The sequence below is a fragment of the Zootoca vivipara genome, chromosome Z1 (genome assembly GCF_965207765.1).
Source record: "Zootoca vivipara chromosome Z1, rZooViv2.hap1.1, whole genome shotgun sequence".
Taxonomy (NCBI): domain Eukaryota; kingdom Metazoa; phylum Chordata; class Lepidosauria; order Squamata; family Lacertidae; genus Zootoca; species Zootoca vivipara.
This window is the reverse complement of record NC_142583.1, coordinates 21,561,100-21,573,363: the sequence shown is the minus strand read 5'-3', so window position 1 is coordinate 21,573,363 and position 12,264 is coordinate 21,561,100. Positions and strand designations below refer to the sequence as shown.

The 12,264-nt window shown below is 42.9% G+C and overlaps 1 protein-coding gene across 6 annotated transcripts in view; it reads left to right on the top strand.

Moving 5' to 3' along the window:
• PDGFRA (platelet derived growth factor receptor alpha) overlaps positions 1–12,264 on the top strand; it is a 54,409-nt gene that overhangs the window by 22,139 nt on the left and 20,006 nt on the right. For all 6 annotated transcript variants that reach the window (XM_060278787.2, XM_060278788.2, XM_088659311.1 and 3 more), the window contains exons 5-12: positions 800–930; positions 2,253–2,424; positions 2,517–2,706; positions 3,987–4,102; positions 7,106–7,229; positions 8,508–8,701; positions 11,136–11,230; positions 11,326–11,458. In XM_060278787.2, the coding sequence (XP_060134770.2) occupies positions 800–930; positions 2,253–2,424; positions 2,517–2,706; positions 3,987–4,102; positions 7,106–7,229; positions 8,508–8,701; positions 11,136–11,230; positions 11,326–11,458 (1,155 nt within the window). The remainder of the gene's footprint in view (positions 1–799; positions 931–2,252; positions 2,425–2,516; positions 2,707–3,986; positions 4,103–7,105; positions 7,230–8,507; positions 8,702–11,135; positions 11,231–11,325; positions 11,459–12,264) is intronic.

Genomic DNA, 12,264 nt, shown 5'->3' with positions numbered 1-12,264 from the left:
CCCATATGAACTGAGCTGAACCCCACCACACCCCTTGGTCCCTGAGCTGCTCCCCACCCCCTGCCCCAAGAGAGGTGTCTCCTCATGCTGCCCCACAGGGGCCTGGAAAGATGATGCGCCCAGACTTAGCAGTCTGACGGAGACTGGCCAAAGGTGAATGTGAGGCCAGCAAATTACTCACTTTGGGAGGCAGCAGCGACAGCAGCGGGCGCTGCTGGGCCTGCATGGTGGAAAGGCTCTCCTTCAGTGCTGGGCACTCAGCTCCCAGGCAGGCATTTCACACAGCAAGCGCAAGAAAGGCCAGCCCAGCGCCTGCCTGCCTGCCCGGCCTCCCGCTTGTCTGTCCATTCCCAACAGCAAAGGCTGGTGACTGGCTACCTCAGTTCCTGGCAACCAGCACCCCTGGCCAACCCCAGAGGCACCATTTGCCTGGGGAGGCAACAAGCAGCCACACAAGTCTTTGGAAGGCAGAGATGCGAGAGGGCATTGGAGGAGGAAGGGAAGGAAAAAGGGACAGAGGGCAGTCGCAGCACCCCTTGGATGATAATTCAAGGCACCCCAGGATGCCACGGCACACTGGTTGAAAACCACTGCCTTACATTGTGCAACACCTGACAAGAATCATGTCAATTGTTGAATGCTGGTTTCTGAAAGCACCGTGGTTTATTTTAATGGACTTATCCCTGTGCCTTAGTGCAAAGGTCCCCCTCAACAGTTACGCAGAGCAAATTGTTCAAAAGAACCTCTGTGATGTGCAAAACATTTCTTAAATGTGCTAATTCTCTTTTTCCTCTTCCAGCTACATCACATCTTCATGTTGAGATCGAATCCCCCAAGACTGTGTATAAGACAGGAGAAACCATTGTTGTAACGTGTGTGGTCTTGGATAATGAAGTCGTGAACTTACAGTGGAATTATCCAGGGAAAGTGGTAAATATCTCCCCCCCCCCCATGCTTGTTGTTGAATAAGTGACCGAAGAAGACTGTGGGTGGGGTTTTAGGGGGATTTTTTGGGGTAAAAAATAAAAATAACAACTAGAATAAAGACAGATGAGAGAGCATTTTCTTGTTGCATTAGCTGGGTATCATGAACCAAGACTTTATTGTTAGTAAACCTGCAGAACTTTACAAGATGTTAAGAGGAGATGACTAACATATGAGGTTGACAGGAAGTGGGGCAGTGGTTGTAGAGTAATAGCACTCCCCTCAAACCTGGAAAACATAATAGAACAAAAAATGGAGTGTTTCTGGAGCTGCCCACATGTTACACTTCTGTAGATGTGAGAATATGACTCTCTACAAATGACTTCAAGTTGTAATCAGATGGGCTGATTCTTCTCTGAAGCACAGCACACCAGAGTTAACTGGAAGCTAGTGCAGCGGAGGATCTTAAAGTGCTGGATTAGGACTAATCCTGCTTCAGAAAGTTATTGCAGAGATAAAAAGGAAGAGTGGATAATTAATCATAATGGGCTGGAGCCTGACGATGGTCATCACACTTAGATCCCATTGATATTGATGTGAACAGTTAGTCATGACTACCTTAAGTCCCATTGATTTTGATGGGAACCAAGGGTGACCTACATAATTTGGATCCACTTTAGTGTTTATCACAGCTACCTCAGCAGAAAGACGAGAAAAGAATAAATCTCATAAATTGTCATATTGGGCCAAAGTAAACTGAGGATAGATCCCATGCATAGATTTATGATAGTGTATTCCTAGTCCCATTCATTCTGATTCTGCTGCTAAGATTTTCTTTTCTCCATGTCCATAATGTGCCATGTGATTGAGTAGATAAATGAGCAATACCATAAATAAGATTTCCCACTGCTTTTGATTTTTTCACCACCTTTGAGGAAGGCTGGGCTGTAGTTTGATCTATTAGATCAAAGAATCCTTCCTTTGACAATTGGCTAAATCACAGAAACTGTGCATATAAGCTGTCATTCGTATATCCTTGGCTAGATGATTAATTTCACTGGCAAGCAAGGTACTGTGTGCATGATTATTCCCAATCTGCAAAGAAGAGGTGTATATGCCTGCTGTGATACAGATATGAAGCCATCACCAAAAGTGCCCTGTCTACTAGTGAAGAAGTCTTTGACTCTTTGTCCATTTGACCTTGAGATATGAAGATGGGATCTACTATAGGGCTTTCTCTGAGGGTCCCTTAATGAATCTTAAGGGTGCCAAGTTGTTTTCTGTGGCCATGTTGTTTGACCAAGTTTTTCGATCCTTTAACTATGCAGAAGAACAAAGGTACAATTTCACTTGAGGACATCAAAATTCCAGCCCAGAAGCTGGTTTACAACCTGACCATTCCAGATGCTTCAGTGAAGGACAGTGGAGATTATGAATGTGCTGCTCTTCATGTGACCAAAGATTTTAAGAAAACGAAAAGAGTCGTGATCACAGTTCATGGTACAGTCTGTTTCTAGTTTCCTTTGTTGTTCTCAATTGAGCATGCCGACTATCATTGAGAGATACTCATGGAAACCTTTGTCCTCCTACAGATAAAGGGTTCATTCATCTGGAACCTCATTTTAACCCCATGGAAGCTGTCAATCTTCATGAAGTTAAAAAATTTATAGTTGATGTGCATGCATACCCAGAGCCAAAAATGTTTTGGCTGAAGGACAATGTGACTCTGATGGAGAATCTCACGGAGATTGTCACTAAGTCCAAGCAGATCCAGGAGACGAGGTAAAGAAAATGCTTGCCAAGGAATTTGTAGGTTTTAGTTGTCCAGTTCTCCACTTGCAAACCAGAGTATCTCCTTGGAAATAGGTTGATCTCTCCTCTAGAGAATCTGCAGCCTGTTCTGTATGTCTATGAAAATTCCACTTGGCAGATTCTTGGTTCTCCAATTCCTCTATTATTCCTATCTTTGCGCATTTTTCAAACCTTTATTTGGCTTCATACATGTTTTCAGAAGTACAGTACTGCTTGCTTCTCCTTCTGATTTATTATAAGATGTGCAGGATGATTCTATGCAGGTTTACTCAGACATATCTTCAGGTGACTTCACTAGGGTTTACTCCTAGGGTTGCATGCTTACAGTTTGTTGTGTCCTTGTCTACTCAAAAGCCAAGTCTCCTTGGGTTGTGTCCAACAGTGTCACTCAGCTGACAGTATGGGTGAGTGTATCCTCATATCTGCTCTGGAGACTCTCCCACCCCTCCAAGGGACTGCATGGGGAGGGGGAAATTGCTTATCTTCCTATTCCATTGTCAGAATCCTTACTGTCAGCTTTTGCAACTCTGTTGGATACAACCCACTTAGTGCACTGGGCTTACTCTCAGGTAGGTATAATAAAATAAGGCTACAATTCCATGCATAGAACCAGGCTGTTAGAGAATTAGGGTGTGACTCCGAGAAATTTGAAGATTACCATGTAAAGTGTAGCATACATTTTTTCTCTCCCATAGTACATTTCTCTTTATCTACTTAAGTTTTACTGAAATAAAATATATTCTTTAACATGGTAGATTGCCTTACATTAAACATTGGTTTAAAGCATTTATCTCATTCTGAAAGAGATAATATTTCATACATTTTTTTCCAGTCCTCCCTCCAAAAAGCCTGCAGAAGAAAATGGAAAAAATTCATTTCTCCTGTTAAATTTTACTATACCCCTCACAAGGCCTTCACTTCACTAATCAGATCACCTCATAAATGTAAAATATTCTGGTTTTTGTTTTGTTTATTTGTTGCTTCAGAGTATATTACACACACACACACACACACACACACACACACACACTCCTACTCAGGCAAGCAAAAAGGGGGCAGAACTATCCTTTCATTGATAATGTGTGAAATTAACACAGGCAAAATTAAGTCTGATCCGTTTGTCCTTACCATATATTGAGTCTGTCTTTTACACACAGAGACATTGATTTGCAACTAAGCTATCAGTTTGTTTTGCTTATATTTGTAGTGTTCCTCTTGTGGGAAATGATCACAATGTCCTCTTCCAATAGGTACCAGAGTGTATTAAAATTAATTCGTGCCAAGGAAGAAGACAGCGGATTTTATACTTTTGTAGCACAGAATGAGGATGAAACTCAAAGATATATTTTCTCCCTGCTCATACAAGGTAAACCTGTAAAATGGGTAAGATCAGTATAAAACTAGAGGAGTTAGGTAGATGTGGAAGTGACACTACAGAGACTGGTGACAGTTGAACATGTCATGATCCATAGGCCAACAAGCAAATATGAACTACTGAGGGTTTAGTAGAAAGTTTAGAATGCTAGAAAAACTAAACTTAGAAATGGGGGTGAGGGGGATGAGGAGGAATTTGAACTGTGCTCTCCCAGTTGTTTAACCACATTGGCTTTCAGGGAGATTTAGGTAGCCTAAGGCCTGGTGTACACAGATGAAAACAGATGAGAGGATAAGATTGTTCCTAGCTTGAACCACTCAGACTTGCAGGTGGTAGTGCAAGTTGACACACACACACACACACACACACACACAAACGGAAGATAATCACTGCACACAGAAATCAAGCATGGGGGGTGGGGGGAGAGGCAAAACTGCAGTTATTCTCCCTGCCACACCGGGGGGGGGGGGATTCAGTCATGTGATTCCCACCCATCAATCTGAAATGATGCAGCCCAGGAACAGTTTGCCCAGCTCATTTGCTGTTTGTGTAGGTCACATTTGGGAACCTGTGGCTATCTACTATGTTCATTGGTCAATGGTCAGGGATGATGGGTGCTGTAGTGACTGGAGAGTCACAGTTTCCCAAGTCCTGGTGTAGACCAAGCCTAAATGTGTAGGACTGCAGCCTAGATGGCTAGAACCAGGTTACTTCTTTCATGTGACCCCAGCCATATTATAGACCCCTGGCACAAATAACTATTTGTACATTGAGTTCTTGCTCCTAGAAGTAAAGTTCTCTTGCCAGTAGTGTATCTAGCATTTGCAGGAAACAGCATATGGTACGAACAATACATCTGAAAATAGGATTGAATAATAAGGCAAATTATCTAGGAACAAACTCGCTTGCTTGCCGCTGTCCATGGAAGATACTTCAGAGATTAATTCAGCCCCAGATGCTGACAAACTTAAACATCTGCTGTGCCTGGCTGAGAGTCAGAAATGGTCCCTTCCACATGGATTTGATTTGGAGAGAGGAAGGGGTACATAAAAGGGATGAGGAATCGCAGCACAAAATGTGCATTTATAAGTGTAGAACTTATCGTGGTGGCCGTTGCTCAGAGATGTTTTGAAAGAAGAGTTTTGGAAAGAGTTCATACAGATGTCTACTCCACCCACCCCCATCTATCAATCACTTATCCTAATTTATGTACCGTACTTGTGTGTAACTTTTCTCCTAAGCTGTTTACATATGGTTCCCAAACAGGCCCTTATCCAGACCTGCTTAGCTGCAGCAGCAGAATGGCTGTCACGTCACCTGCCTTTAAACCATTCGCTCATAGCTGGGACAGTAGCTCTGTGTTAGAGAACATGCTTTGCTCGCAAGAGGTCTCGAGGACAATCCCTGACACCCACGCATAAAAGGATCAGGTGACGTCTAAGACCTCTGCCTGGAACTTTGGAGAGCCACTAAAAGTCAGAGTGGACAATACTGAGCTAGATGGATACTCAGTCTGACCCAACATATAGGAAGGCCATGTCTCCTAATTTACAGAGGACAGTCCTCTATTGGAAGGGCTTCCAAGAACCATAAGAAGGGAGAGTAGGGACCTTGGTGTTGCCTGTCAGTAGCATGTGGACAGTAGACTGAGCAGGCACACCAGTTCCTTGGTTACTGTCTTCCCCACTATGGTGAAGACACAGTGTCTTTCTGTTTTAGTTAATTATTTCTAAATTTGCATGCATCAATACATATAAATCAGCATTTCTATATTGTATCCAAAACACGTGATGGGCACCAGGTTCACAAGAGCTAAATGAACTAATTAACAGTCAAAGCAGGACTTAAATTAGTCAATCGATCAACTCAAGCTTCAATTGATTAATCAGTGAGAGTCAACTTACTAAGTGCAGGCCATTTGGGTCTGTGGGATGACGAACTAAGGGCATGCTACTGTTGGGCTTTTAAAGGCTGTTTGGGTTGTGATATGTTGCTATAACAGAATGAAAAAAATTATCTTGGAAATAATCTTGGATATTATCAACTAAAAATGCTTCAGCCCATTGACATCCTTAACTCAAAGATGAGTTCTGAAATGAGCAACTGAAGAGTTCATTCTTCTCTTGACCGTGCACCCCCGGCTAGCTGTGTAGCTGCCTTGTTGTGCCTGGATTCCTTTATTCCACGTCTTAGTATGTTGTTCTCAAAGTACTGCCATATGTTATTCTCTCGAAGCCAGGACCCTGCTAAGGCCCTACAGGATATGAGTCCCGATTAAAGCCAGTGAACTAGTAATTCCCACTGAAGACTAACCTTCTGTCTGATCCTATGCATGTTTATTCACTTTAGTTAATTGGGACTTTCCTCAAGAAAGTGTGCAAGGTTTTGCAGTAGAACGAGCCAATACTATGCATCTTTACTCGGAAATAAGTCATACTGAATTCAGTCGAACTTACTCCAAGGAAAATAAAAAAATTCCTTCAGTAGCACCTTAAAGACCAACTAAGTTTATATTTTGGTATGAGCTTTCGTGTGCATGCACACTTCTTCAGATACACACATGCACACGAAAGCTCATACCAAAATATAAACTTAGTTGGTCTTTAAGGTGCTACTGAAGGAATTTTTTTATTTTGCTTCGACTCAGACCAACACGGCTACCTACCTGTAACTTACTCCAAGGAAAGCGTTCTTAGGATTGCAGCTAACAGCCTAATCTTACCTATGTTTAGTAAAAAGTAAGCCCCACTGAGTTAGATGGTGCTTGCTTCCAGTAAGTAAGTACAGATAATCTAGATACAGGAGAGGATCATGTGTTGGTGAAAACAAGTGAAGAATTCCAGAAATTCAGAATCTAGATTTCTCCAAGGAATGACTGAGTTTGCCAGGCAGATGGGAGTTCAAAACTATGCTTCTGCTGCTTCTTTTCAATAAACAAAATTTCTTCAGCACCGTAAGGATCTGACATGCTCTTCCCAAATTATCCCTTTTCAGTTCCAGCTTTAATTCGAGATCTGGTGGATAGTCATCACGACTCTGCGGGGCAAACAGTGACATGCTTGGCAGAAGGGACACCACTCCCTGATGTGGAATGGCTGGTTTGCAAGGACATTAAAAAGTAAGGAAAGTTGATTCTGACCGTCTTAGAATATCATCAGTGTATTTATAAATGGATAACATGATTATAGATCGATAAGCTTATCAATTCTTTATAATACATAGGGACTTGTGTTTTTTGAGATGGAGGGAATATTATTTCAGGTAATAATAAACCACTGCAAGTTACTGTATATTGCTGTTGTAACATGGTCTTCTGAGTGAGTAGGTGTGATGTTAAATGACTTCAATGTATCTTTTTATTATTATTTTGGGGAGAAACCACAACAATCATGTGACTGCCCAGTGATGACTGGTTCTCAACATATGGGCAGGGAGGGGGTCCCAGCAAAATTATCCCCAGCTACTGTTTCCTTTGGGAGGCAAGCTGCCATCTTCTACTACAGTATTATTTATAACTAGCACCCAGGTGTAAAGATTCCTAATAATCTGGTCATATCAGTTGTATGTAGTCAATATTTTCTAAGCTGCTTTGTAGTCATTGGTGACTGTGTCTAATCACCTTTTCCTGAGCCTTCATCCTCATTTGTTTGCCAGGAGCATCCTGTTTGTTTAATGAGCATTCATTCTCATGTGTTTGTGGGGAGTTTAAATGATGTTGCATAGTTCATCTTCCAGTGCATTTTAGCATGTTGGGGTTGGGGGAAGTGGGTTGTGAATTCTTCAAGGACAGTCTTTTCTTTCTTTCTTTCTTTCTTTTTTAAAAATAGTTTTTATTAAAGATTTTCTTGTGCTACAAAACAGACAAATAAATGGGGGAAAGTACGTCTGTCACCTCCGCTTTCAATTCATAGAGTCTTTTTCACAGTTAGTTTACATGTAGTGAGAGACACTTTTGCCATAGACATCTTGCGGTGGAAGGAAATGAGGGGAGAGGGGGAGAGAGACGGGGTGCTGTTCTTCCATTCTGTTTCAAAGTGTTAGCGTAGGAATTTGTGTCGGCATCGCATGGGTATGTCCGTGGGGGGGGGGCGGAGAGAGAGAGAGAGAGAGAGAGAGAGAGAGAGAGATTGCAAGAGGTCGAAAGCTTGGTTGGTTGTGTCCAGTTGTCATTTCTAAGGCAATGTGTCTTTATATAAGGGGTTGCCAATATTTTGGCCTTCATTTCACCACATCCCTGATAATTGGTCATGCTGGCTAGGGCTGATGTGAGCTTGAGTCCAAAACAGCACACTGGCTACCCACTGATGTATGTATATAAAATTGTTTGCTCATTGAGCAATTCTCAATAAAAGGGAAGTGTTTGGCAATCCTCATTCATATCTATACTTCTCTTCAGGTGCAGTAATGACACCTCGTGGACCCTCCTGACGAACAATATCTCTGACATTACCATGGAGACTCACCTTGATCAGAAAAACAGGGTAGAAAGCCAGGTGACCTTTCAGAAGGTGGAAGAAACACTGGCTGTTCGGTGTATGGCGAGGAATGACCTTGGCACTGTGGCACGGGAACTGAAGCTTGTGGCTCCCAGTGAGTAAACATTGTGTATGGTTGGCACAGCTGCTTTTGGCTCCATCTCCTTAAAAGGGACCCGAGGAGCCATGAAACAATTTATGCTGTGTGGATGTGATCTCAAACCTTTTAACATGGTGGTGCCCTCAGGGTAGCACTTTAGGCCAGAAGTCCAGGGCTCTGCTCTGCAATGAGCAGGAAGGTCCTCAAATGCAGTGAAGACAGCTTCACACATTTTAAAGTAAGTGATTGGATACACATTGCCATCTAATGGACCACATGATAGGACGATTAAGTCCAGAGTGTGAAATTACCTAGCTGCACCACTGTTTTAACAACCAGATAATATTGAAAACCACAGCCGTGAATGATTTACTGCTTCTTTTGCGTTTACCACCCTGGTGCCTCTAATCTATATTCTGATGGCTTGGGCAAGAAATGCAACATTGTTTGTCTGGTGTGGAGCTGTTTAGAAATATTTTCCATGTTGCCATACCAGAGCTCACAGAAACAACTCCAAATAATTCCCCTTAGTTATTTGCATTTTTGCACTCAAGGGCTTCCCAGCGACTGGCACGGTAAAAATAAAATAAAAGGGCATCAAAATCAGGTAAAAGCGGCAATGAACAAAAAACTAAAATACTCATATTTAAAAGGAAGAAGTCCTACCCATTTAAAGAACATGCCTATTCAGTATATATAAGTATAATGGTATGTATATTAATGTCCTGAGTGGGGGCTAACCTGTATTTGCTTAAATAATTCTTAGAATATTGAAAACAGGAGTTGATGGAGAGTTGTGTGAAATATTGAGCCTTCTCTTCTCCGTCACACTTATGCCCCCCTCCAACTTAACTATAGCTGAAACCCACAAAGAAAGGGTGTGTGAGATGAATTTACAGAGGAAGTAGTGGTATCATATGGATCTTTAATCTCAAGGAAGACAGGAAACAGCAACTGGTAATTAAAAGATGGAGGCATACAAATCAAAAGGAGGGCATAATTCAGCTAGAGTTAAGGAGTTTTAAATTTCCTTTGATTTCAGTAGGAAAGACTTAAGGCATGCACAAAACTGTGATTTATCAGAAGCTCATTGAGCTGAAAGGGACTTACTTTGAGATAACTGTGTATAAGGAAATCCCATTGAACACAGCTGGACTTACTTTTGAGTAAGCATGCGTAGGGTTGCACTTCACTGCTCATGCTTAACTCTCTCACTAGAATCAACAGGGTTAGGACCAATCTACACACGAAGTTAATTTCACATGGTTTGCCCTTGGCAGCAAGATTTTTCTTTCTCAGAAAAGGGTTTAGGAGGCCAGCTTAAGACTTTAGTGTGGGGAATCTTCTTGGGGCATACAATTGTTAGTTATTGAAATCATTACAGCTTTAATGCCCAGGAAAGGCAGCTATGGGGTTTTCTGCCTGTTATGCCAAAAAGCGAGTTCTCCCCTTAAGGAGAGCTCGGGTTGCGGAAGGGTTAACAAGACATCCCCGGGTTGTTGGGCGGGTCAGTTTGGATGGCCACATGAGTGATTGGTGGTTTTGCTGTTGCTGGGGAAATCGTTATGTTGCAAGTGATTTGATTGACAGCCATAGCAGTATATATTCTTAGGAAGCAGTTTGCGTTTCACTTTTGCTGCTTACAACGGATCTCCCTCCCTTTATTTAGGGGTTCTTTGCGCTTGACATTGCTATGCCTATCATGGGGTCGCCTGTTTTGGAGCAGGGGCCTGGTAGGAATTTTGTCCACTTGGTTGATTGGCTGGTGCCCTGTGGTTTTTGCCTACTGCGTAGCAAATTGTCACAACTTGTAAGGTTGCGGTTAGGCAGAATTCAAAGTGCTGGTGTTGACCTTTAAAGCCCTAAACCGCCTCGGTCCAGTATACCTGAAGGAGCATCTCCACCCCCATCATTCTGCCCGGACACTGAGGTCCAGTGCCGAGGGTCTTCTGGCAGTTCCCTCGCTACGAGAAGCCAAGTTACAGGGAACCAGGCAGAGGGCCTTCTCAGTAGTGGCACCCACCCTGTGGAATGCCCTCCCACCAGAGGTCAAAGAGAACAACAATTACCAGACCTTTAGAAGGCATCTCAAGGCAGCCCTGTTTAGGGAAGCTTTTAATGTTGGGGGACAGATGGCGGGAACCAATGCCTAAGCAACCACTCACATTTAATTGTATTTAAATAAAGTTGTGGCCAAATTAATGCCAAAAACCTTAAACTTAAATTCTGAGTGATGTATGAGTTATTGGGGGGGAGGTGTCTTGGTACCTCAACATGCAATAACTAGGCCAGGCTTGGATACTACACACCTTGAATGAGGAAGAAGCAGAATTTACTGTACTGTCCCAGGCCAGCATGGGATCATGGCCACCATGACTGCTTTTGAAAGTGAGCTCCTGCTGGCAAGAGAAAAAAAAAACCTGAACCACACATTTCCTTTCTCCTACAGCTTTACGATCAGAACTGACGGTGGCTGCTGCGGTCCTAGTGTTGCTCGTAATTGTAATAATTTCGCTGATTGTCCTGGTAATCATATGGAAGCAGGTAATGTAGAAACACACTTCTTTAAAACTGTCTCCATTCACGTGTTCGGTAGGGATGAGTCTAACATGCTGCGTTCCATTCCTTGTGCACTGCAGAAACCAAGATATGAAATAAGATGGAGAGTCATTGAGTCCATCAGCCCGGATGGACATGAATACATTTATGTGGACCCTATGCAGCTGCCCTATGACTCAAGATGGGAATTTCCACGAGATGGATTAGTACTAGGTAAGGCCCTCTTGCTGCTACAGAGAGAGCAACATTCATTTCATGTAGAATGCTAGTATCATTGCTAGCAATGTTGCACAGTCGTTGAGAAAGGAAATGCTTTGACTGCGCGGCTAATAGCAAGCTCCTTCTCTGCATGCAAATCCTTAATGTAGCCAAAATGGTACCATCCATGTACAAGAGGGAGCTATCAGCAGGCTTGGGAGAGCCCCAAGTTTTGCAGAAGTGCGGGAAGAAAACCCAGATTTGTGGGGGAACCAAAAATAAAATAAAATGGCCCACTGCAAAAACTAAGCATGTTCAGTGGCCACAGAATGCTGCTGACAGCTGAAGTGAGAATGGAATGGCATATTCTGCAAAAGGGCACAGCTGGCTGGAACCCTGAACAGGAGCAGTCCACACTGCAGTGGAGATTTTGGATGCTGCGATCTTGCATGCTGTCAGGCTGTGTCTAGTCCCCAAAAAGTGCTTGGGGGTGGGTGCTAGAGTGTGGCACAGGCAATGCAACTCGTACAGAAGTGTCCCCCCGAAGACATGGGTCCCAGTTTCGGATCCACAAAAGTTGGACAGTATGACATGATCATTTACTGAAAAGCCACAACCAAATAATTTGTTTCAACCCTTTAACTTTGTTTCAACCTCTAATTTGCTTACAGTGTGTTATATATGCAGGCATTGTGGGCCAAAGCCAGGCTGTATGCAAGCAATGCAGGCCTAGGTGTTCAGGTCTCCTGGAGCTTAGGAGCTTCATCTGCGTAACAAAAGACGGAGAAGATTCTAAACTCCTCTAATGACATTGTTAGTAG